General features: G+C 40.8%; 1 protein-coding gene across 12 annotated transcripts in view; it reads right to left on the reverse strand.

Moving 5' to 3' along the window:
• The window catches only part of Ldb2 (LIM domain binding 2), a 393,311-nt gene that overhangs the window by 242,245 nt on the left and 126,692 nt on the right, over window positions 1–24,374 (reverse strand). For all 12 annotated transcript variants that reach the window (XM_021260246.2, XM_004847239.4, XM_004847240.4 and 9 more), the window contains exon 2: window positions 13,914–14,016. In XM_021260246.2, coding sequence (XP_021115905.1) covers window positions 13,914–14,016 — 103 coding nt within the window. The remainder of the gene's footprint in view (window positions 1–13,913; window positions 14,017–24,374) is intronic.

The raw sequence follows: 24,374 nt of genomic DNA on the forward strand, positions 1-24,374 counted from the left end.
CCACACAGAGGGCTGTGGCTGGGCCAGACCCATCCTCTCCTGATTCCCCAGCACATGAGGATCTTCGATGGGCTTCATTTGCTCAAAGCACAACAGTCTCTTTAAAACCACGGAGCAGCTTCTTAAAGCCAAGTTCTTGCCAAACAAGACCATTTACCATTTCCCCAAAATACCTTCTCTGCCTCTCTTGGGATGTTTGTCTACCCCTTCTCACTGTACCGCACCCCTCTCTTCGCCCTAAGGGAATCCTATCAGTTGCTTCTGCACCCCCAGCAGGAGATGACTGTTTTCTGGCTTTATCGCACACTTTTCACAAATCTGATGACACTTCTCAGGGCGGCCTGAATTACAGCTGTCATCTAATTAGGTATGAATTTCATGTTCACGTCCAAGAGGGCCTCCAAGATTCCGAATCCTGGCGCATCCACTTGCATGATGCCCTCCCCTTGATCGTTAAGTGGGTCTTGGACTATAATGGGATACCATTCCATGATTCTGTCATATTATATGGCAGAGGAGTTTTGCAGAGGTAATTAAAGTGCCCAATCAGATGACTGTGAGTTTATTTAGAAAGAAATGACACTGCTTGGCTGAGATCTAATGTCCGAGAGATTTGAGGGGGTTGGTGAGTCTCCTACTCCATGCTGTGGAGAGGCCCATGTGTCAGGGCCCTGCAGGAGACCTCCAGAGCTGAAAACAGCCTCAGACTCACAGTCAGCAAGAAAGTGGAGACTTTCATCCTACTAATGTGAAGAGCTGAATTCTGCCAACAGTCCTGAAGCCTCAGATGAGATCTCAGTCCCAACTACCATGTCGGTTTCAGCCTTCAGAAACCATGAGCTAACCTACTCTGATACTTACCCAGGAAAAGTGAGACAATAAATGTGGTTTGCTTTGAGCCAAGTGGGATGCAATGGAAAATCAAACACCCATCACATAGGTTGTCTCTGATGTTCTGTCCATCATTAAATTCACATAGTTAGTGTACTTTGTCCTCAAATATTTTGATGATGATTACAAAAACAAAAGGAAGTAATAGAGGGTCCCCATAAATGGTATTTCTTGTAGATTATTTCTAATGAAAAAGAGAACTTTTAGCTGGTCACTAATGGGTTTTACAAAAAAATATGAAAACAGAAATTCCAATTCTGGCTCTATCAATAACCAACTGATTGCCTTGAAGAAATGAAAGCCAAGACAACTTCTTGGTATGATAGCTCTGAACAATAATTATCATAGCTATTGTTTGTTGATAAACTCCCCTTTATCAATAACTTTGTATAGTATTTGCAAATACTATTATACAACTGTCAGGCAGATATTATTTTTATTATACTGATGAAAATAGTGAGGCTCAGAGAAAAGAGGAATATTACCAGGGTCAGACAATCACTGCAACATGTAGCCATGACTTGAAGCCAGGCTTGCCTGACTCAAAGTCCTAGGATTCTGTCTTTAAGTGAGGGGTTACTGCATGGTACTCAGGTCATCCTCAAAACAGAGAGATTTCCACAGCACCAGGCACAAAGGGGATCCACCTCCAGTCACATTTGATCTCTTGTGGGTTCAAGTGTCTCCAGGCTGAAACAATGCAGGCACCTGAGTCCAAGCAGGATGACTTCATGGACTTAAGAGTGCCTTTACTTAGAATAGTGAAGTGGAAGCCAAGCGTGAACTTCCTGAGCTTCAAAGATATTCTCAGAGCCCATTTGGGAATAAGCATAAATCTTCAAATGTATCCAAAGTTGAGCAAATTCACAATGACAAATATAACAGTTCCTCTAAATTGAAGTTCATCTCTTGGCAGTTTGGGAGGCTTGGAGAAAACGCTAGCTAGCAAGAAGGACTTGGAAGGAAATAAATCTTTAGATTCTCTGCAAACATGGAGAGTTATTGTGGAAGACATATGGAGGATCCCATACTGTATCAAAAAAGAAAGTTTATAAATGTCAGCTTTGTAGCAGCAATGTCAGAGGGATTTCAGCAATCCACACTTTACTGTGATGAGACAAGATGCTAAAAGTACACATTATCATTAAGGACTAATTATTTGTAAACTGCTGTTTCTGGGAGGAGTGGATGAGGAAGGCAGGTAAATCTGAAGGAAGCAGAGCAAGACATTTTCATACGAACATATAATATGAGTATTTAAAAGTTCTCCACTGTTTGAAACAGCTGCTGGGTAGCAGGATGGTATAGGGCTCACAGTACAGGCCTCAAAGGCAGAAGAGTTGAATTCTGCAACCCCGGAGGCCTCCCTTTCTCCTCTTTCCAGTGCAAATGGTCAAGAGGACACCTGCTCCCCACCAGCATTGAGGATGGAGTGAGTCTGCCATCCGGTCTCACTCTGCAAATATTAACCATGGGTCTCCTCTGTCACTTACAGTGTCAGCTGCAGGGGATACAAAGGGCAGTGAGACACAGTCCTCACCCTCAGTGAGCTTACACATGGGGCCGATTTATCAAAGAATTTTGCAAACTGCCAATCATTATCAGAATATGTAGCACTTTAAATCATTAACCAACGTGGGCGGTTACTGTTGGACACTTTTGAGAAAACTCCAAGATCAGAATGCATGAAGTATCTTCATCATTTTTTTTCTGACCAACTATAATACCATAGCAAAAATTACTTCTTTTGGGTTGAAAATTGGAATCCCTTCCTGTGTGTCTTTTTTGACAAAAATCACAAATAATATTAGAGAGTCCTGATTTTTTTCTAAAAGGAAAGAAGTAATAGAATTGCAATTTAAAACTAAGAAACAGAGGAAGAGAAACAATGTGGATGGTATGGTATGTGTTCTTTATTGCTCGAGGGTTGGGTCATCTTCCCTATTCCTTCTAAAGCCCCTGCAAGGAAAAACATCTTGGTTGACAACAAAGCCCAGAGCTAAGAATGGAAGTAACATCACCCAGACATGGTGGCCGGAGTCTGGAATCCCAGCACTTGGGAGGCTGAGGAAGAAGGATTGTCACGGGTTTGAGGCCAGCCTGGGTTACATAGTGAGTTCTAGGCTAGCCTGAACTACATAGTGAGACCCCCATCTCAAAAAACAAAAAAAGAAGCACACAGTGGAATCACCAACTGACAAGAGATGCAACGGGAACTCAAGAATGATGCTACAAATATTTAACAAGAAATATAAAACTCTTGGAACTCTGTAACTAATGACAATGAGGCAATGCTGAAGATGAGAATAGATTTAATAAATCTTCCAATACTTCCGCAGCTGGGCCTGCTTACTCGGGGATGGTGGACCATTCTCTTAAATAAGGCATGGCGCTGGTCTGCCATCAGTGTAACAAGGCAATTATCAAGTGAAAAATAGCCGCCGCACTGCTGTGAACCTGAATAATAACTCTCATAATTACTGATTTTGGGCCTATCTTTTAAAAAATAATAGAGCTCTAAGTATTAAAGCATTTTATAGTAAATACATTCTGGTACAATGTCCGTAAGTGTGGAGAACTATTAAGGATATCATTAGCAGTTTGTTTACATGATCAATCCAAAACAGTTAATCATTTCTTTTATGGTCCTATTGAAGGGAAGCAAAAAAGCATGAGGGTGTTATTTTAAGCAAGCAACCTTGAAAAAGTTGATTATTAGTAATTTTTTTAAAGCTTCAAAGTTGAATTTTCCTAAATGCTCAACTGGGAGCCAAGTGTGAATGACTTTACCAAATGCTGGCACTGCTTCCTACACAACATGACAAACATGTCAAAAGGCAAATTTACATGGACAAATATACATCTCAAGGAGCCAACTTCAATTTGTTGAATATTTTCAAAGCTTGTATTAGTCTGGAAACACATAGGCAAATAGCTGCCCTTTAGGTGAGAACCATCTCAATTAGCTGACTTCCACAGGGATCCAAGAGTGACATGGAGACAGTAGGCAATCAGCTCCCCAGCATTACTGGTTAGGCTGGGCATATAATTAGATTCTGAAAGTAGTCTTTTGGTTTTTCATTGTTCTCAGTGTAACAAACCCTCCTGGCATAGCAAAAGATGCATGTTTTAAAATAAAACAATAACAAATAATCAAACTGTAAATAAGATTATTCAAAGAAAGGGAAAATAAGGACATATTTTTAGAAAGGTCTGTGAAAATACTATAATGCTTTTTTTTCTATCTAGATAACATGGAGAACAGATTCTGATGTGTAGGAAGGCAACGATACTATATCTCATAAAAACAGAGCAGTTTTATTCCTCTCTTCCCAAGTGACCTTACTTCTCCCTTCAAATCTTCTAAATGATTATTCTGTAAGTGTCAAATGTTGCCAAGTTTAAGTCTTTGAGAAGCCAAAGATACACACTGTAACAGGGAAGTTTCCATCAAAGACCACTTTAAAGAGAGCACTATTTGGGAAAGGACCAAATTCATAAAAATAAACAAGCGCAGCCTACTGGCTGTGTGAAGCAGAGTCACCTGGAAAGAATAATAAAGGCAAAACAAATGAAGATGCCAAGTTCTGTAAGCTTGTGAATGCAAATACTCTCGTATGACTACCTTGATTAAACAATAAATAATGAAACATATCCTGACAGGTAATTTTATCCCAGAGCCTCTACATTCTTAACGAAATCCTTCTGAATATTGCTTAATATAGTTATAAGGGAAAGCTAATTTAACCTGACTTCAACACGTGCTTTATTTTACCCTATCTGCATAAATAAGGAGTGTTCACAATTTGAAAACACGACATGAATGTGAAGATTAAGTTCTACATTAGCCTGTGCAAAAGCTGCTTCAAATAGGCTCATCCTACTAAACCAAAATACCACAAGCCAGTATTATCCAGAAGAAATACTGCAGACGCCTCAGCTTAACACTAATTTTTCCAGATGCTTTACATTAAAAAAATGGCACCAATATTGCATTTGGTAATAACACTCTCAAAATATTACATCGAACATTATTAAGAACAGGTTCATAAACAGAAGCAGAGGGTATCTATATGAAAACCCATGGCTAAGACATGCTAAGAGTCAATTCTTTGGAACAGTAGCTGCCTACACCTTTAGTTTCTCCAAAGCAAGCAATTTTCTCATTCATCTTTTTGTCTCCAAGGCACAAAAAGATGACATATGGAAACTCCTTGAGGAAAGGTAAATAAATAAACAGGTGTTTCCACTGATATTATGTCTAATAAGATCTGTGAAGATTCAAGTTAACCCTTGCTGAGAACTACTTATTTTACAAAATTTGATGACCTCAGTGGGTTGGCTGAGTATTTAATGAAATACTCCAGGAACACATACCCCAAAACACTAACGTAAAAATTCAGTCCTAGTGTTATACCTTGGAGAGATAGCACTTTAGTTTTGAGTTCAAAATATAAGTCTCAAGCTCTAGTTATGTTCATAGACAAGCTTGCAAATAGCTCTGTGACATTTATCTCTTTCTAGAATACAAACAAGTTGTGACAGCATGAGATTGTGAGAGCAGCGCCATTAAACATGGGGAGAGCCATAGGTGTAATGATGTGCCTGCAGGCTACGTAACCAGATAGGTTGGGTCACATTTGTAACATTCATCAGCCCTGCATCACTTATTCAACCTCAAGTATTTTCTGAAAACCTTGCATTTGCAAGATATTACATTAAAGTGTTTACATTTATTTAAAGTGTACAACCTGATGCTTTGCTATATATACCAAAATGATTACTACAGTCAAGAAAATTAACACAGCCATTGTCTTACACAGTCAGTGCGGTTGTTATTTCCTTACATAGTTTGTTGCTGCTGCTGTCAGTGTACTGGAAATCTACATTTTTGGAAAATTTCTAATACACAATACAGTATTATTAACTACAAGCATCATGCTATGTACATTAAATCTCTGTTTCATCATAATACCTTTCCTACCCTATGCTTACAGCATCAGTGTTATTGCATTAGAGTTAACACTTGGTGGGTCTCTGTCCCCCACTGAACTGTAAGCTGCTTTAAGGCAGGCTATGGATCACAATTGTGTGTGTCTGATCAACATCTACACAAATGTCTAACGTAGTCACCATGGGCTATAAACTGAAATTTAGGACAACTTGCATCTTACTCTTCTTCACCTCTGTTAAGGTGTTTCTTTCTTTAAGTGAAACTCATGAATACACTAGCTAGACATAATCAGAAGTAAGACTTTTGTGAACAAAAAGATATTTTCAATAAGAAATCATGCTAACTACCCATTGTAATTGCTCTAGAATTATCAAGATTTCATATTTGTAGATGAACTAGGGCTTAAGTAGCCCTGAAATACTTAACAAAGAGAAAAGCACAGGATGTCCAGTTAAATTTGAATTTTGGATGAACAAAAATCCATTTTGTAGTGTAGAGAGCTGCCAACTTATAGGCTCATCATAAGGTTGTTTTTTGCTTTATGATGATGCCAAAGTAATATGCATTCAGTAGGAAGCATACATTTAGGGTTGGATTTTGTGCTTTTCCTGGAGTGGCAATATGTAGTATGATGCTCTCTCGCTATGCCGGGCAGCAGCAGTGAGCCAGAGTCCTCAGTCAGCCAACAGATCATTAGGGGACACATGGCATACTGTGTTGATAACCTTCGATGTTCAGCAGGATAGGGGTATTAGGTGCATTTTAATTTACAGTATTTTCAACCAATAATGGACTTATCAGAGCAGACTACCACTGTAAGTCAAGAAGTATCTGGACAACTATGTAGCAAATATTGTATTTATGTAATTACATTTTATCTGGCAACCCTACTTTAAGAAAATAAGATAGAGGTCGGGAGGGTCAGGTGAGATGTTTCCCAACAGTGCTTTAGTTTTCAGAACACTTACTGTCTGAAAATAATGCCTAGTAGCTACACCTGTTATTGTGATAATGAGAGAGACTCACCACACTTTTCCTATAAGTAACTATGGGTGGAGTGGTGTCATTTTGGTTTGAGGACTATGTGAAGGAGATGGAAGTAGGAATACACTCCACGAAACTAAGACTCAGAAAATGAATGTGCCAGGATCCCATAGATATCATGTTCACACAGAGTCTCAAAAACTACATATAATGTCCACTATCTGATTACTATATCATTCAGACCTCCCAGCAACAATCTTGAGGAAAGCTACAGGTCTATTTTGCTTAAACCTATATATTTGACAATTTTAACATCACGAGAAAAAATCCAGCAACTACTTGATTCCCTAGAAGATTTATGGCATACAAAGGGAAAATAAAAACACACCAAATCCAAAAGATCAATTATAAATATGATGATAATTATACCTTCAACTTGTACAGCACTTTAAATTTAATCAAAGCATTTTTCTGTCCATTATCTCATGTGATCATTAGTGTGGTATTTATTAGAGATGAGAGAATGGAATGTCTGTTCAATCTATTGTTACAGCCAATTTGCAACTTCTGATACCATCAATTTGAAACCACAAATGGGAAGATATTCATCTCCTTTTTCTTCTTCAGAAATCTGTCAGTTCATCTATTAGTTGTGGGCCTCCTCTGAAGTCTTTTTTTTGTACGATTAGTCCTAGATTTTCCATTAATGTCACTAGAATATTCTCCTTTTGACCCAGTTAGTTGATTATGTTAATTTAAGGTAAGAGTTTTAAATAAAATTAAATCAAAAGTAAAGAAAAAGTTTTTATGATGAACCATGTTCAACCTAAGATCTGCCTGCTGCCCTAAGATAATGTCTGATAAACAGCAGGAGCTCAGTGAGTTCTAAATGAATGAATGAATCTGTGAATGAGTGAAGGAACAAAGGAGCAAAGAACAAAAGTCTGCTTTGGCCCTACAAATGACACCATCCTGCTTTTGAAAAGCATTACTTGCTAAGATCACAATATCAGAGGCCAGAGTTATCTAGAAACAATTTAACGCCATTCCATGCAGGGGAAGGCACCGTCCAGAATCTATGTCATTATGCAAAGGAGATGCCACAGTCACAGTCAAGAATTCACTCCTATAATTAATCATCAAGGACAACTCTCAAGAAATGCATTCTTTTTTCTCAGATAAATTTTTAGTTGCAGTCAAAGTCAAATTCCTTTCATTTGATCTTTAGTAAAGAAATATAGAGTCTAAAGATGCCTAGAAAAATAACTGGCCCTCAATTAGTTTCAACAGCCTCTTGTTCTGTGTGCAGAATTGGAGAAGGAGTAGAAATCTCACTTCTGTGGACAGGTGTCATCACTGTAATAGTTTGGGACTTGCTTGTTTAAATCACCATCTTACACTAATATTAGTTTTCCCTTCAATTGGTAACTAATTGTTAAGTTTCTTATGCAAAATGAAGATAGGTCTAATATAGCTCTAACCAAAACCAGAGTTTCTCCCGCTATGTGCCAAATGGCTGAATGTGTGAAGAGAGGTATCCTCTCCTTCAGTTCCAAATGACTGTCATACCATAGGTTTTACTCATTTGCTTCCTCAGCCATTTCCCTACTCACTAGTTCATATTTACAGTGTGCATTCCATGGCCCACACAGGTGCACGTCATTGTATCTTCAGAAGCATCTTGTTATGCTGCCATTATTCTTACCTTGGTGTTACAGATGAAGAAACTGAGGGTAAAACAAATTAAGCAACATGTCTAACTTCATATTACATGGTCATATTGAAGCAAAGACTTGAAATGAGTCTGTAAATCCGAAGTCCATGATTTGATCTCCACCCCTATGACTGGAGTATAAGGAATGTTCAAGGAACAAAGTTACTTATGGAGCATAAACTCTCTAGGGCCAGCTGGTTTTTGCCTGGTGAGGAGGGAGGCCCAGGATCTCTAAGCACTGGCCCCATAGACCTCCGCCTTTCCAGGTTTCAGGCAGACGTTGTAAAAGCATTATTCAGAAAGAAGACATGTGCACAGATTCTGGTCTTGGAATCCCTTTTACCAGTGTGCTACAGTGCACATTCTTTGCATGTAACTTTTAAAAATGGCCTCATTTATGCCAAGGTGGTTATTAAGTGTGGTGTCAAAGTGCCTTGTGCTTATTATCAAGGAGTGATTTTTCCCAGAAATATATTTTTAATCACGCACTATGCTATTAGAGAGCAAAAAAGGAGAAAGAGAGAAAAAAGAAAATGGGCAAAATGCTTTTAGAATTCTTCTATGGCAAGCTCAATAAAAATAAAGGTGGGTGGAGTGAACCAATAAAAACTCAGAGAAAAAGAGTAACCAGAGATAGTGAAGCTACTTGGGCCATGTAGAATTTCTCTACCTTAGGGGAACATGTCCAAATATACAACACATAAAAGCACAGATTACCAGACAAAATTGAAGAACTTGGTCAATATTGCAAAGCTATCAGAGCTTTCAGGAAAAAGGAGAGATGGGGGAAGAAAATGTAAAAGAAGCAAGGAGCATTGAAAGGACTCTAGAGAGGTCAATTTGCACTTTTTCAAACTAATGAGACTGGGTAGCTGGGGAAAATAAAGCTACAAACAGCAATGACATTTCCTAAATCAGCTTTGTTTTTCTCTCTGCCTCTTTTTTTTTTTTTTTTTTTTTTTGGAGTGAGAGGCTCCTGCAGTACCCAGAGAATAGTTTTGGGTCATCTGACCATGATAGCGTATGGTCCTGCAAGAAATCCTTCTTTCAAACATAATATAGAGGTCAAGATGAAATAACAACTGTGTGATCGAGAATTATTAGGACCCTCAGCCCAAAATTATACACAGTAGTTAAAGGGTTAATAAAACTTTTATCTGAATTGACCTGGGCCTCAATCTAGAGGGAGCAAAAGACTCAGTGGAATTCAGTCAAATAACAATAGCTAAAATTTATGGAGCACTTTGAAGGGCTGGAAATGCTCCTCGGGGCTTTCCATGGATCATGCAGGCCTTATTTTTTGGATAAGACCACGCATGCTTCTCCCAACAAACATAGGTAATAAACAATAGATCCGGGATTGAGCCCGGGTATCAGGCCCAGAGCCCCTGTTCCCAAAAGGGAGGCAACAGGCAGTGCTCTGAAGCAAGACGGCGTTTAGTAGTTATGTTACTTTTCTTCTAATTTCCAAGTGATGCTGACCAGATAGAGTTTAACAAATGTTCTGCAGTCTTTTTCCCCCCAAAATACAGTTTGCACATATCCTTAGCCTTTTCCTTCTGCATTCCCTCTCCCTGTTCATCCCTCATTGCCCAGACTGAGACTGGCTCTGTCTATGCAGCAAAGCATGGATTAAAACCCAACACTGTTGGAGTTGAACCCTTGTTCCCCTTCTCCTACACCATGCAGCTTCCCTGGCTTTCCAGGGCCACCTTGGCATGAGCCTCAGGAATCTTCCTCTACACATCTCTCCCAACAAGAAAATGTTTCTGAATGAAGTGGGAGCCATGCATTGCCTAAGACTGTGACCCACAAGGGCCTGGACACTGGTTAGGTCTGCTGAGGGGCTACTGGCAGCATGGCACCGAGACGGTTGGTTATGGTAGTCACAAGAGACTAATGGGAGGCACAGTTCTGCTACATACAGAAAAAAGAGCAAAGGAAAATCAATATTCTGCTTGCAATGAGCACTGAGCAATCAGCCTCACCCAAGAATGCTCCCATCTATACAAGATGGGGAGAGGAACCAGGAGCTCATTTCCCTGGATTTAGAATCGCAGTGCAGGTGAGCAGAGGCCTTGAGGTGTCTCCTCCTTGGCTTCCTTTACCAGCTCTTTTGAATAAAGGCACAATGATTATTTGTGACTCCTGTGTCTGCTTCCAGAAATGTATACACTGATGAAGTTATGTGGTACTCCTTGGGTGACCGAGGGATAGGTGTGTGGGGAGTCTGTGGACCAACGGACTTTGAAGTCAACAAGCTTGAGGCCCAGTGACGCCCCAGCTGGGTGCCTACCTAACCTCTCTGCACCAAGTTTCTGTTTTCAGGAGAGACGCTTTACTTCACTTTGCTGACAATAGGAGAATATCCACCCATGAGCCCCTTCCCTCCTGAGATTCCACCTAGTCCAAATGGAAAGCCACCTCCCTGGCACTGCTACTTCGCCCTGATGATCTCCAAGGCAGGGCCAGGCAAGTGACCTGAGGCACACATGGCCCGATTCCTGACACAGTTCAGTGCTCTGTCCTTTCTGCTCCTCCTCATGACAACACCATGGGTCTCCTGAGTAGACTTCAGCAGTCTCCACCTGACCCAACACTGCACAATCATATCCCACCTGGTGACTCACAGTGAGGAGAGTGAAGGGCCCCAGGGGCTGGAGTGGGTAGAGCTGGGGTACCAGAAGGAAGGAGCAATGAATCTCCCAAGGCATAATTGTTTCCTGAATTATTATACTACTGGGACGTTTTTGTCTATTACAGTAGATCAAAATCACATCCTAGAATTTATTTGAAAATGCTAGGAGGGCACCAGCTATGGATCACGTTCCTCCAGTACTAAAAAGTCCAAAAATCTCAGTAAAGGATGGTCTGCCAACCTTCTTTTTAGTAAGATAAGCTTTTCCCCAAATGTTGATTCATTCACTCACTTACTCACTCATTCATTTATTCATTTAACAAATATTTATTGAGCACCTTTTACATGTGATTCATGTATTCATCTGAGAATTCAGCAATTAACAAAACCCCATCCACACAGCAATAGGATTCTAATGAGTGACAGGAAACAAGTAAATAAACAAACGCATATTACAGGATTTACGGTAACCTAGAGACAGGGTATCTTAGAACTGAAAGAACTCTCTAAAGACACACAGGGGGAGGGGAAGACATAGTTTTATTCTAGGAAGGGGGGAGAAAACCTCATCTAGTAATATTTATTACCTAGCATGTATAATTTGGGGATTTTTAAACACATAAAATCTAACAGGCACATCTTAATTTCCTCCTGAAAACATGAAGTCTTTGGCTCCCCAGAGGCATCAAGGAAGAGCCAGAGCTGCAGCCCCGGGGCCCCGGGCATCTTCCAGGCTGGCACAGCTCCCCTGGGGTTAAGGCGGCAGCCCCGCACTCCAGCTGCATAAACAGCATGCCTGCACAGGGCATTGGAAGCCAGCTTCCCGGTCTCCCGTCCTGCGCTGTCAATCAGCTGTCACTCACCCGCACAGCAGCGGCCGCGCTCATCACCGAGCTGTCAGCGAGGCAGTTGAGGAGTCTCTGCTCCACACTGTCAGTCATCTTTGTTTCTCTTCTCCACTCGGGAAATATTTTGGCTCCGAGAAACAAAGAAACCTGGGCAATGGTGGCTCAGTGTAGGCCATTTCTCCTGTGCATTGACATAAGATCTCATCCAGGTTCTGATCAGGCCTCACCCCAAACACCGTCAGGTGGAGGGGGACAGAGAGAAGAGCGAGAGCCTGTTTTATCAGGACAGACTTTAAAGCCGTAATTCCAGTTCCCTAGGCAGACCCTGAAGGATTCCCAAACTGGCAGAGCACAGGGACATAAAACAATGATAACTGGAAGTTATCTGAGCTATGCCTCAAACAATAAACAAATAAATAAATCAATAAGCAAGCCAAGGCAACTCAGAGCGGATGACTGCCCAGTGAGAAATTATTCAGCACATCACAGCACTTTGGGGAGGCAGCAACTGCTGGACTGCCGTGTGCTGTGTTTCCCTGGGACTCCTGAAACATTGCCCTGGGGCCTTAGGTGGTTTGGGGGCAGCCACAGGGAAAAGCAAGGATCCCATTAGGTGGGTTTACCAGTGCTAGTGACAGGAGTCATTTCATTGAATGTAAAGACACTCAACACATTGTCTGACACACGACCTGTTCCTCTCACCCAACAGAATGATTAGAAATATCTCATGCCTTTCAAAGTCCACAACACAAAGCAAAATGGAAATCTAAACCAAACTCTCAGCAACCAGTTTCGTTTGGGTAGCAAGTCCACAATGGCCGGCTGTCCCACTTTGCCACTATTAAGATATCACCACATGCATGTATTAGCATAATTAATCAAGTAATCATGCAATAGATTCAGAGAGTGCTAAATTGTCTGAAAACCCCTCGAATTGAAAAAAAAGTTATTCCCTGGTGACTTTGAAATAAATTTAGCAAGCATCAGAGCTTTTAATCATGTTTATAAAGCGCCGTGTTACTTCTCAATCGCAAATGCTCTGGGTGGACTCATTCATGCCTTGGGAGGTTCCGGTATCATCTTGGGGTTTGTGACAGTGCCTGTGTTTCTCCCTCTGTCAGATCCTTTCCTGTGTGCAGCACTGATTTCTGAAAACACATCTCCTTCTGATCTAAGCAGACATTAATTGCTTTTGTGCTGATGTATCTATGCCTCTTGATCTGATAGCACAACTAGCAAATCTGATTTCTGACAAGTTGCCTGAACGTAATCGGGACAGATCAGCTGCTACCCAAGGTGCCACAGGCTATAATTTGAGGATCTTTACAGAGTTATCACTCGGCAGAAAAGACAAGGAACTATAATTCTGCCAACACTAATCGTAAACTGTATGTTCAAAGAAGCTGAGGCCTCCCCCTTTCCCCCCAAAAGGTAGCACTTGTCAGATAAACAGCTGAGATAACTGAGAGAAGAGAACTAGACAGGTGTGGCTGACACACCAGTAGTGAGAGTTTTTTTTACAGAACCCTTCACAAGCAGAGCACTGGGTATCAAGTGCGAACCATCCAGGGTAGGAGAGGGGCACAGAGATGAGATGCATGAAAACCTTCCATCATTCTGCTCCTGTTTATTATTGGGTGATTCAGTTCATATTTGTTCCATTCTAAACAGGCGAGTGCTCAAACAGTCTAAGCCTCCGAGGAAATCACTCAGTGCCGACCAGGCTGTCACCCAGTGACAATGGCTTGACGGAAGCAAGAACATTGTCAAGAACAGAGGTATTACTGTCAGACTGTCAGCACTGTGCTATTCTCTGAAGACCCCCATGGTTTTCTTACAGGCACAAAAAGAAGGAATATTTAAAAACATAAACTTATTTCTTACTGTATCGCTTTGGTCCATCTTCCAAACAAAATGAAAGAGTTAATGTGGCGTCGTCTTCAAAAAATTCAGTGGCAAAAGCGTCCCACCAGAGGTTGTCACTGTCCTGGAAAGAGACAGATCATTTATTTAACAGGCAAGAGCAGAGCAGAAAATATCTCAGAGGACAAGAAGAAGGGGAGGAAAGAAAATCCCAGTGCCTCGTTACTTAGCATTTGTGTGTGGGTGCTCGGGAGAGAGTGCGTGCCTCTGTGGTCACTCTTCAAACTAACTGCCTCAGATGGGGACGGAATTCCAACTCAGGAAGGGAAAGAACACCCACCCAAGGAGCAGCACCCATTGAGAATGTGCTTGGGGAGAGTTAATAAACATACCATGGAACACAAAGTCATGATTTTTAGCCAAGAAGTTTGCATTTCATGTAAAATACATTCAAAGTGGTTCTTTTTGTTTTCTCACGAGTCCATTTTTACAAACACAGTATTACAACCAGGCTAATGAGGTTAAGTTTTTTCAACAGATGCTGTAATCAAAAAGGGATGTTCTTAGCTCTACTCTATGTAACTATTCCTATAAAAGATACACATATTTCTTCAGGTATGTATAATTACACACACACACAGACACACACACACACACATATATATATATATGGGTTTGTGCATAGGCAACTGTCATATGCATGTGGGATGTTCTTGAAGATTGTTTAAAGATAATAAGCAGCCACCAGTTTGTTGCTAAAACAATTATCAGAAACACGAAAGTGGGACAGAATGCAGGCCATCTGTCTGAGCTCTGTTTGTCTTGGGTCAAGCGTTTCTCTTGCTCATCCAGAAAACACTCCGGAAAAGATCCAGCTGAAGGGAGTTAGAGGCACTGCTCAGGGAGGGGAGCAGGTCTCCAGTGACAGTGAACAAGGAGGGTCGTGCGGTGTCCTGCACAGCAGAGCAAATATACCCCAGCCTCTGTCCAGAGCTCGATTTGCCCCCAAATTCTTCAGCATGCTCCTTCTCAAGAGACTTGCTGGTTCGTGCCAGCACTGAGAACAAGATGCCTCCCCGCTGCCTGTCAGATGAGAAGAGGGGGCTGGAGGAGCACTGTCACTCCCCACTCAATAGTCCCCACCACTGGGACCCTAGCCAAGATGCGGCAGGCCCTCTGCTGCCCATTAAGTTGTTCTGCTCATGACAACATTAAGTTGTTGTCGCTGGCAGGTCTGAGGAATGAGGCTTCAGTCCTGGCAAGAATAATTAAAGCGCCCCCGAAGATTGATGCTGTCCTTTCCTTCAGAAAGGAAGACACTCAGACAAATGAATTTTTGTGTCTCTCTTCCTTGGGCTGCCTCCCATCAGCCTCACCAAAAGCCAGTAACACTCTTAGCAAAACAGAGTAAATATAAAAACCAGCCAAGGGCAATACATGGGTCCACATACAAACTAACACTTTTCTTTCAAAAACAAATTTTTATTGAGCACTTACTGTGTGGCAGCACATGAAATACACAGCTGAATGAGAGATTGATCCTTGCCCTCAAAAAGCCCAAAACTCCCTAGCAGAAGGCAGTCAAGAGAGCAATTACAGGCAGCCTTGCTCCATTTCTTGGGTCCACAGCATGCAAACTCCACGCTCTGGCAGCTGCCAGAGCTTTTAGAAAAATCAGCATGCTTAGAAGTCAACGAATCAATTAGGGAAAGAAACCCTAGTTAGGAGTCTGGATACATTGGTTCATTTGACTTCAAACTGCTACACAGATGGAAAAGGAGTCACAGTTATTGAGTCTATATCACATGCCAAGCGTTTTCTAACTACTCTCTGTGTATTTTCCTACTCAATCCACACTACTAACCTGTTTCTGGATTTCATTTTTGTTTTTGTGTCAGCACAAATATAAGTTCCCTTTGAGCAGGGACTTTGTCCTGCTCACTGCCCCATTTTCCAGTCCTCACATGGGGTGCACATCCCATGGTACACTCCAAAAAAGCAATCTCAATGAGAGAAGCTGCTCTTGCTATTACCGCTACTTTGCAAATGCAGAAACTAAAACTTTCTGGTAAATGTAACTCACCCAAGTACACTCAGCTGACAGGTGGGGAGGATAGGACTGGAGCTCCAGACCACAGGACATCACACCTCTGTGCCTCGCCCTGCCCTATGAAGCCACCTATCACTGGCAGTCTCGGGAAGCAAAAGTCAGGGTTTAAGGAAGAAGGGAGATCCAAAAGGGAATATATGATCATAAGCTCCTTGCTCTGCAATGCAGATGTGTCACAGGACTCCTGCCCAGGAGAACACCTGGTACAACGTCACTTGCGGAATTTGCTCTGGTGGGTGACACTGCCTCTTCCCAGTTGTGGGATCTTTGGTGACTTATTTTACTTCCTGACCTTGTTTCCTTACTCGGAAGTGGAAAATAAAAGAACAACAACAATAATAATAACCATCTGGCAGGGTAGGTGGAGGATTAAATAAGTTATTGTGTATAAAGCACCCAGCACACTGCCCAGAATGCAGTGAAAATTCAATGAAACGTCTTTTCTCTGGCTCTATTGACTGTCTCTAATATCATTTCTTGTGCAAGAGACAGTCATATTATAAATAACTGCATCAAAAAAAAAAATCTTTACAAAACAACCTGTTTATAAATTAGGCGCTTTCCCTATCACTTCAACTGTTTACAGCCGATTTAGCTGGGAACCGCATCTGACTACCTACCACACAGTTAAAAACCTGAACAGCAGTGTGTCAGCTCTTCTGCCTTGCTCATTAGTCAGAGGCCCAGAGACTGGATCAGGTCTCCACCTCCATTTTCCTATCATCTAATGCTGGTCTCTGGCACTTCTACTGGAAAATGAACCAAGAAAGGAAAAACCTAGGGAAACCCAAGCTGATTTGAGGTCATTGAGAGAAAATCAGGACTCTGGCTAAAATGAGGTGGGAGAATTGTTTGTGAGCAGCCTCACAGGTTCCATGGGGCATACGGAAGTGAGTTTTGGCAGAACCTGCAACAAGCATAATGATCCAAGATGAGTGGCTTGATGTATTTGATTCAAACTAACGGCAATAGAACAAGGGATGAGTCAATAGCCCAGGAAATTTCAGGGTAGGTTTGCCAAGAGAAGAGCACGTTAGGAAACTACAAACACAGGGACAATTGGCTGTGGTTACAAATCTTAGAAGAACATCTCAAAATAAAAAAGCTATATTTAAGCTCATAGAGCCAACCACGTCACAGGTAGGTAAAATATTTTTGGCTGGCTGGCTGAATGAGAGTCCTTATATACCATCACAAACCCAACTCGGAAAAATCACTCTACAGCATTGTCCAGAGATCTTAACTGTTGATCCCACACTGTCTCTTGGCTGATAATTTGGGACTGGCATAAACATTCTTTGCTGTATTTTAAAATTATAATTATTAACTCTTCCCACTCTCCCTCACACAGATAAAGCTTCTGAATTAGTCCTTAACTATGACAGGACAAATGTTTATGTAGGAAAGGAACAAAAGAAGCAGAGTTTGAAGAAAAATACTATTAAATGTTGAGGCCAGGCCAGGCTTGTTGGCTATATATGAAGGACGCTGACCATGGAAAGAACATACTGTGGAGGTCACTGTGCTACAGATGGCACTCATTAACCAGGACAGCAAGAAAGTGGTGATAAAGGTCACATGCTAGTGCAACTAATCCCCACCCCAAACTCTGCTTAAGAAATGATTTCCCATTCTCGATTGAAGACCACAAGAGCTGGAGGAAGCAGGTGATCGGCATTGGCTCAGGAATATTCCACCTCAGGAAATTTCTTCCTGCAAACCTTTCAGGAGTTTGTACTCTTTCTTCAATCTTTATACGGGTTTTCTTATAATAAACTTCCTCTCTGAACACTTCTTGCTTCCATTTTGCTGCCTGGTATATTTCCTGGGATCAACATAGGCAGTTTTGTAGAATAAATGTGTATAATAAAGAAGCTGGGCCTTTAAGAAATTGCTGGAATGTCACCAAGACCCCTGCTGAACCAAATAAGGAATTCCTGCAGAAGATTTAACAGTTAACACTGGTGGGAATTCTGTTCTTAGCCGCCCAATCACCTCCTGAGATTTGGACAATGAAAAGAACAAGTCCCACCATTTTCCAACTCGTCACTGAGTCATGCAGGATGCATCTCCTTGAGAGGCTGCCAGCACTCTTCTTGGGCACAGGTAAGGAAGTGAAAGAGGCCATGGAAATATAAAAGGCACTGAGTTAATTAAATTTCTGCAATTCTGTGAGCAGGCTAGAAGTTTCAACTCCTTGATATAAACTTAGTGTCGCTATGGGGAAAATGGCAGAACTAGGAAATTCCAAGTTCTTTTGAATCAAGAGATGTAGCCAAGTTCAGGATGCTGACCAGTAGGACCCTGCATAAGTAAATCTATCAAGGGTGTTTGGAGGTCAGAATTCAGAAGAGAAGTTCAATAAGTCTGGTTTTTCCTTATATTTCAAGAGAGCTGGGTACTGTTGACTACTCTCACATCACACAGATAATCATCTCAAGTTGACCAATGTGGGGATTAATGAGGAAATGCACTGAGACTGACAAGTCAATCAAGATCAACACTTCGGGACTCCCGAGTAAAGGTCATGGTATAACCCTTCAATCCAACAGTGAGCAAGGTCCTGCTCCCAGGTGCATGGCACACACACACACACATCTGGTATTGGCAGATATGAGTTACCACACTTGATGTACAGGGAGTAATCAAAATATACAACGAATCTTTAAATTATTACAGTAAAAGACATATTGCCATTCATTCCCCTCAAAATAGTCACTTATCCCATTGTTCTTACCACTTTCTGAATAACTTTCGGAACTCCTCTTTTGTGAGAATCTTTACAAAGCATGGTCAAAAATGGTGAATGCTGCTGCCCAGTGCCATCCAACAGAAAGTGAGCCTTGTAAAAACATTACAGTGTGTCCTCATCCACCTTATGTACAGGATCTGACACCGTGCTCTTCCCCAAAGCCAAAATGGCCACAAAAGGTAAACATTATTAATCAATTCAGGACATCAAGACAGCCAGGATAGCACAACTAAAGACACTCACAAAAAAGTACTTTCAGAACTGCTTCAGAAAGTGGCAAGAATAATGGGATAAGTACATTCAAAGTGAAGGGATGTGTGTTGAGGGGGAATGACAGCAGTATTCTTTTTCCTTTTTCTTTTTTTGGTACCGGGGATCAAACTTGGGGCCTTGCGCTTTTTGAGGCAGGCACCAGAACCACTGAGCTAAATCCCCAGCCCTGACAGCAACATTCTTTTACTGCAAAACATTTTTTAAAAATTTTGAACATTCAACATATTTTTCAATCATACCTCACATATATCCTAAAAGAGATTTCATACAGGGAAAAATCATTTCTTGTCATACATAAAAAGAGATTTCATAAAATCATCTCTTGTCATACATAAAAAGAGCCGCCACATTCAGGTTCCCGCCATTTGCACCACGTCCTGCCTGTGTGCAGCCACTCACTCTTCCTGGCCAAGGTCTCCTTCTTAAGTGTTTCCTTTGTCACTATCCTTGCATGTTGTTCTTGTGGTCTGGAAAAATCTAGCAAATGCAGAATTCTAGTTCATAGACCCCTCTTTCATCACCTTCCAATTTAGGGAAGGTTGCACACTGTACCTCCACTAGAGTCTGTATGAAACTATAACTGAATCACCACCTCACAATTCACACTTTCTACAGTCAGGACTGCTGTGCCACACTGAATTAAGGATAGGAAATGGGCACCATGTGTCTCTTGCTCCTCAGAGGAATTAACCACCCAAGAAAGGAGCACAAAGATGGGCTGAACAATAGGAGGACAGGCCAACACAGTCAGGTTCTTCCTCTAATACTGGAGGAATCTGAAAGTCTAAGCCAGTGTCCCAGGGAGCAGAAAGTGTTCGAGCACAGGTGCCACCTTCACATCACAGAAGTCTCATTCCCATCAGCAGGTCGGATGCTCATACTGAAGCAGAAGTTTGACACTGTCTCACCACACACTGCCACACTACGCAGTCACCTTTTAGTATCGTCCTTTTCAGTGACATGTTGATTAAGATTCTAGATAGTACCTGAACACACCCTAAATAAGCCAGGTTTTACTTCTCTCACATTTAAAAACAGAGAACAGAGGATAATATGATGAAGACCCGTGCCCTATTATCTTATAAAAAACACATCGATCTGCCTAGCCAAACTTTTAATTTATATACACACAGTATTTCATTTACACATGATTTTGTTTTTTATGCTTTATTTAAATGGTATAACACATTATGTTCCAATTCTTTAACATGATTTTTAATTCAACAGTTTATTTTTTATTTAATTTTTTGCAGTACTGGGGATTAAAACCATGGTCTTGTTCATGCTAGATAAGTGCTCTAGCACTGAGCTATACTATAAGTCTCAACTCCATATTTAGAGACCTACCCATTTTATACATTGAAGCATCTTCTTTCCTTATAGAAACTAGGCAGTAGCACACTAAATGAGTACAATACAATTTATTTAAATATTGTGCTACTAATGAACTCTAGTTTCTAATTATTTTGCCATTACAATAATGCTGTGATAAGACCCTTTGGCATGTCCCTTTATGTACATGTGTAAGAATTCCTCTTAGGCATAAATTCCTCTTAGACTTAAAGTGACCATGCCTCTACATAGTGTGCATACTTGTCTGTAGTTTGGTTTTTTCATTCGGAGGATCCTAAACTTCCACATTAAAAACTTCTGGTCTCACTGATACCTAGGTAGTGCTGAAAACACAGAGTACTTTAAGTGATAAATTTCCAAGTAGGATCCAGTAGCAGGAACAACAAAATTACAAAACAGAGTCCAACTGTACCAGGAGGATGAGCACCTACAAATTCAATAGAATAGACAATAGAATAGTAATAATAACAATAATTAAAATTTAAGTACCATTTTCTTAAAGGAGAAATGTATGGCTGGGGCTTTGTTTACCAACAAAAGGATTATTTCTTGACACTGATGCAAGAAACAATGCACAGATTCACCATGGTCCTCCACAGTGACCCAGAGGTAGGACACCTGAGTACCAACATCCCGATTTGTGTGCAAGTCTTTCTCTGTTCTGTCCACCCTGCCACCAGGCTTCGGATCCAGGGCACGTCTTTTCCCAACAGACAGGCACTTCTCATCCTTGCAGCTGAGCTGCTTAGTATCTGAACTGCACATGGTTAGTGTTCAGTGAATATTAATAAGTAGAAAGTGGATTCTTTTCCTAAAGCAGGAAGGTAACGATAGCACACTGCAAACTGCAGGTAAATAAACATGAAATTAACTCAGCCTGAACACAAGCAAGGGCAACGTTGCCAACAGTTCTTATATATTTTAATTAGGTAAAAATACTATTGAAGCTTCTCCATTCTCCATAGTTCCCAATATGCATTTCTGTCATTGGAATCTATGGTCCTTTTGTCCCATTTCACAGGTGAGCCTATGTTCCACCAATAGCCAAATCATCAATCAGGATGAGAGATATATTCTTGTCAAATAGCAGAAGGGAGTCTTAATTATAATTAAAAATCTACAAAATCTTCCATCCTGAATTCTGTCCTGTCTCTAGCCCAGTTCCCTCCACCAAAAACAGGATCCTGGTGCCAGGGCTGCCCCCCAGCATCTTTAACTTAAGCACTGACAGGTTACGTGGGATTTTTTGCCAGAGTAATTATTTTTCAATTCAACAATAATGAGAAATTACCATGGCAACCACTTGTCACGTGGCGCACATACACCCCCTCCAAAGAATGAACCATACTTAAAGCATCTATTCCTTCTAAATGTATTTTTTAATTGAAATAAACTTAAACAGGTCAAAGTAGAGAGCATTTTGAAGGGGTCTGAAAGCAGGGAGGTGGGCAAAGCACTGACTCGCTTCATATCTTGTGGGGCTAGAAAGTAAGAATGTCTCACGAAGCTACCCTCCTGTACACATGCACATAGACAACACTCCACTAATTTGTGTCCTACCATTTCGGTCACTCCTCTTTTACACGTGTCAGCTAACTCCTCTCAGAAGACACTGAAGAAAGAATGACTGTGCCTTTAATAACAGGCAGAAACACACCTGGCCACACATGCTTCTGCTAAATTTCTTTGCCTGCCACATCTGTATATTGACATGGGAGACAACAAAGATCCCAACTCTTGCCTTCCACCTTTCCTTTTCCCAGAGTCCCCTCACAATGAAGAAAATTCAGGTCATTTGTTTTCCCGGATTACAGATAATTTTGCACCCTTTATCTCTAGCCACCTTTCCTCAAAACCTGGCAGTCTTCCATAAAACCACCTTTATTCTGCACCAGTCACACTTAATCACAACAATCAAGAGTCACATAGCACCTCTTTGGTACCAGCCACCATTCTGAACGCTTTGTCCATAAAACCTCACCCATATATGAATGCTCTTATGTGAAAAGTCTTGTTACTAACCTCATTACATGGAGGGGGAAAAGCAGGTGCTGAGGAGCTAAACACTTGTTTAAGGTTACATAGCTATCAGCTGCAGAGAAAGTTCAAATTCAAGGATTGTGGTTCTTGAGTTTGGACTCATAACCATTCCACTGTGATGTTCCTTTATCCCAAAGAATAGCCTTCAATATATTTGTCTTAGTTCTTACAACATCCAATCAATGCTAAGTGTCCTGAAAGTCTGGGGCTCCCCCTCCTGAACAGAGCCCAAAGCGAGGCTTCCCGTCACACTTGTGGAATACTACAAGGAGACACAGAAATAAAAATAATAACGTACAACCATTTGCTCTTGCCAGATCATAACTGCAAAGGCATATAATGGACATATGGAGAGAATTTTAAATCCTCTGCTTTTTTATCTTTATGGGATTAAAAAAAAATCTCATGTCCCGGGATTGAATTTTTCTTCTCAAATTCTCAACTGTGATTTTGTTTATTCTCAGCTAAATTGCATTTTATTTAATAGTAAACGTTAGTTATCATCTTAACAGAGAAATTCTAAAATGGCACGTTACCAAGAACGTAAATTGTGTGTCTTGACAGAGCATTGCAGGGCTTCACTCACAATTCAAGGCTTTTCTCTAGAAAGTGCTTGCTATATTTTACTCCCTAGTGCAAGTGGATGCTGCCTTGGGAAAGAAGCATATTAGAGTGGCACAAAGATAAGACTCGGCATCTGACAGATAGAGCTCTTCAGCAAAAGCATCAGTATTTTTTCCCCAAACACCAGAGAAATTCATATTTTTCTATCTCCATCTTCAGCCCACTGAATCATTAATTAATTCTAAGCATTCCAACGCGAAATGCTATTTAGGATAATCTAAAAATAATAACTAAAATTATATATATTTAGGTCTCCAAAATTGAGCTTTTTGCCCCTGGACTTATCACAGTTGTAATCAAATAATAATTTCTTTCGATTTTTTTTTTCTTTTGGTACCAGGGATAGAACTCAGGACCTTGTGCTCTCTGGGCAGGCATGGTGCCACTGAGCTAAATCCCCAGCCCTATTTTTGTTTGTTTGTTTGTTTTAATAATTTCTCCTTGGGATTCCTGTCAGTTTTATAAGATCTATATCCATGTCTTGTGCATTTTGCATGACAGCACTTAACATATAGCAAGTGTGCAACAAATAATTACTAAATTATGTATATTCATCATGTATTATTTCCTAGTCCTCACAGTATCCCTTTCTGGTCAGTACTTTTTATTATCACAATTTAAATGGGGGAAACTGAGGCCCAAGGCAATTAAGAAACTTGCCCTAGGTCATGGGCTAAGTGTCAACATTGAGATTTTCACCTTCTCTGATTCCTAAACTTTTGTTTCCACCCACAAAACTTCACTCACTGACTAATCTATAGTATTCTGGTGTGAAGGAAGAATGGCATATAATTAAAGAATTGCATATAATCAATTCTATTTTATACACAAACATGGAGACATGTAATCTAACATATCAGAAATAATATACAAGGCACCCTGTGCAAAACCACTTTGGAATTGCATAGCAGGGCACTGACCTAAATACACAGGTCTCTTCTGGGACAGTTCTGTGGCAAGGAGCACCGTACCTCAGATTACATCACACCATCGAGGCATGGGAGATCTTGAGGTAGAGTCACAGGAGGAGAGAGTGACATATATCTTGGGAAAAAGCTCACCGTAAAATCTGCACAGATTTTCTATTCCAACATAAATGCAGCAAACAAGAGAACATTTCTGGAAAACCTTGCAAGATGCAAAAGATTGTTTTTCTTACCCATCCAATTGGATCTGAATAGTTGATTAAATTACAGAAATAATTTCTCAAGTCACCACTTAAAAATTGGAGGAGTGTGCCAGTAAGACACTAGAAAATTCATGTTGTATCCTTTCCTTACTTGGGAAAAGTGAAAACAAAAAGATTTTGTTCACAAAGATAAATATAAGA

This window comes from Heterocephalus glaber, unplaced genomic scaffold (genome assembly GCF_053883595.1).
Source record: "Heterocephalus glaber isolate CG9 unplaced genomic scaffold, H.glaber_assembly_v1.0 deba00001509, whole genome shotgun sequence".
Taxonomy (NCBI): Eukaryota; Metazoa; Chordata; class Mammalia; order Rodentia; family Bathyergidae; genus Heterocephalus; species Heterocephalus glaber.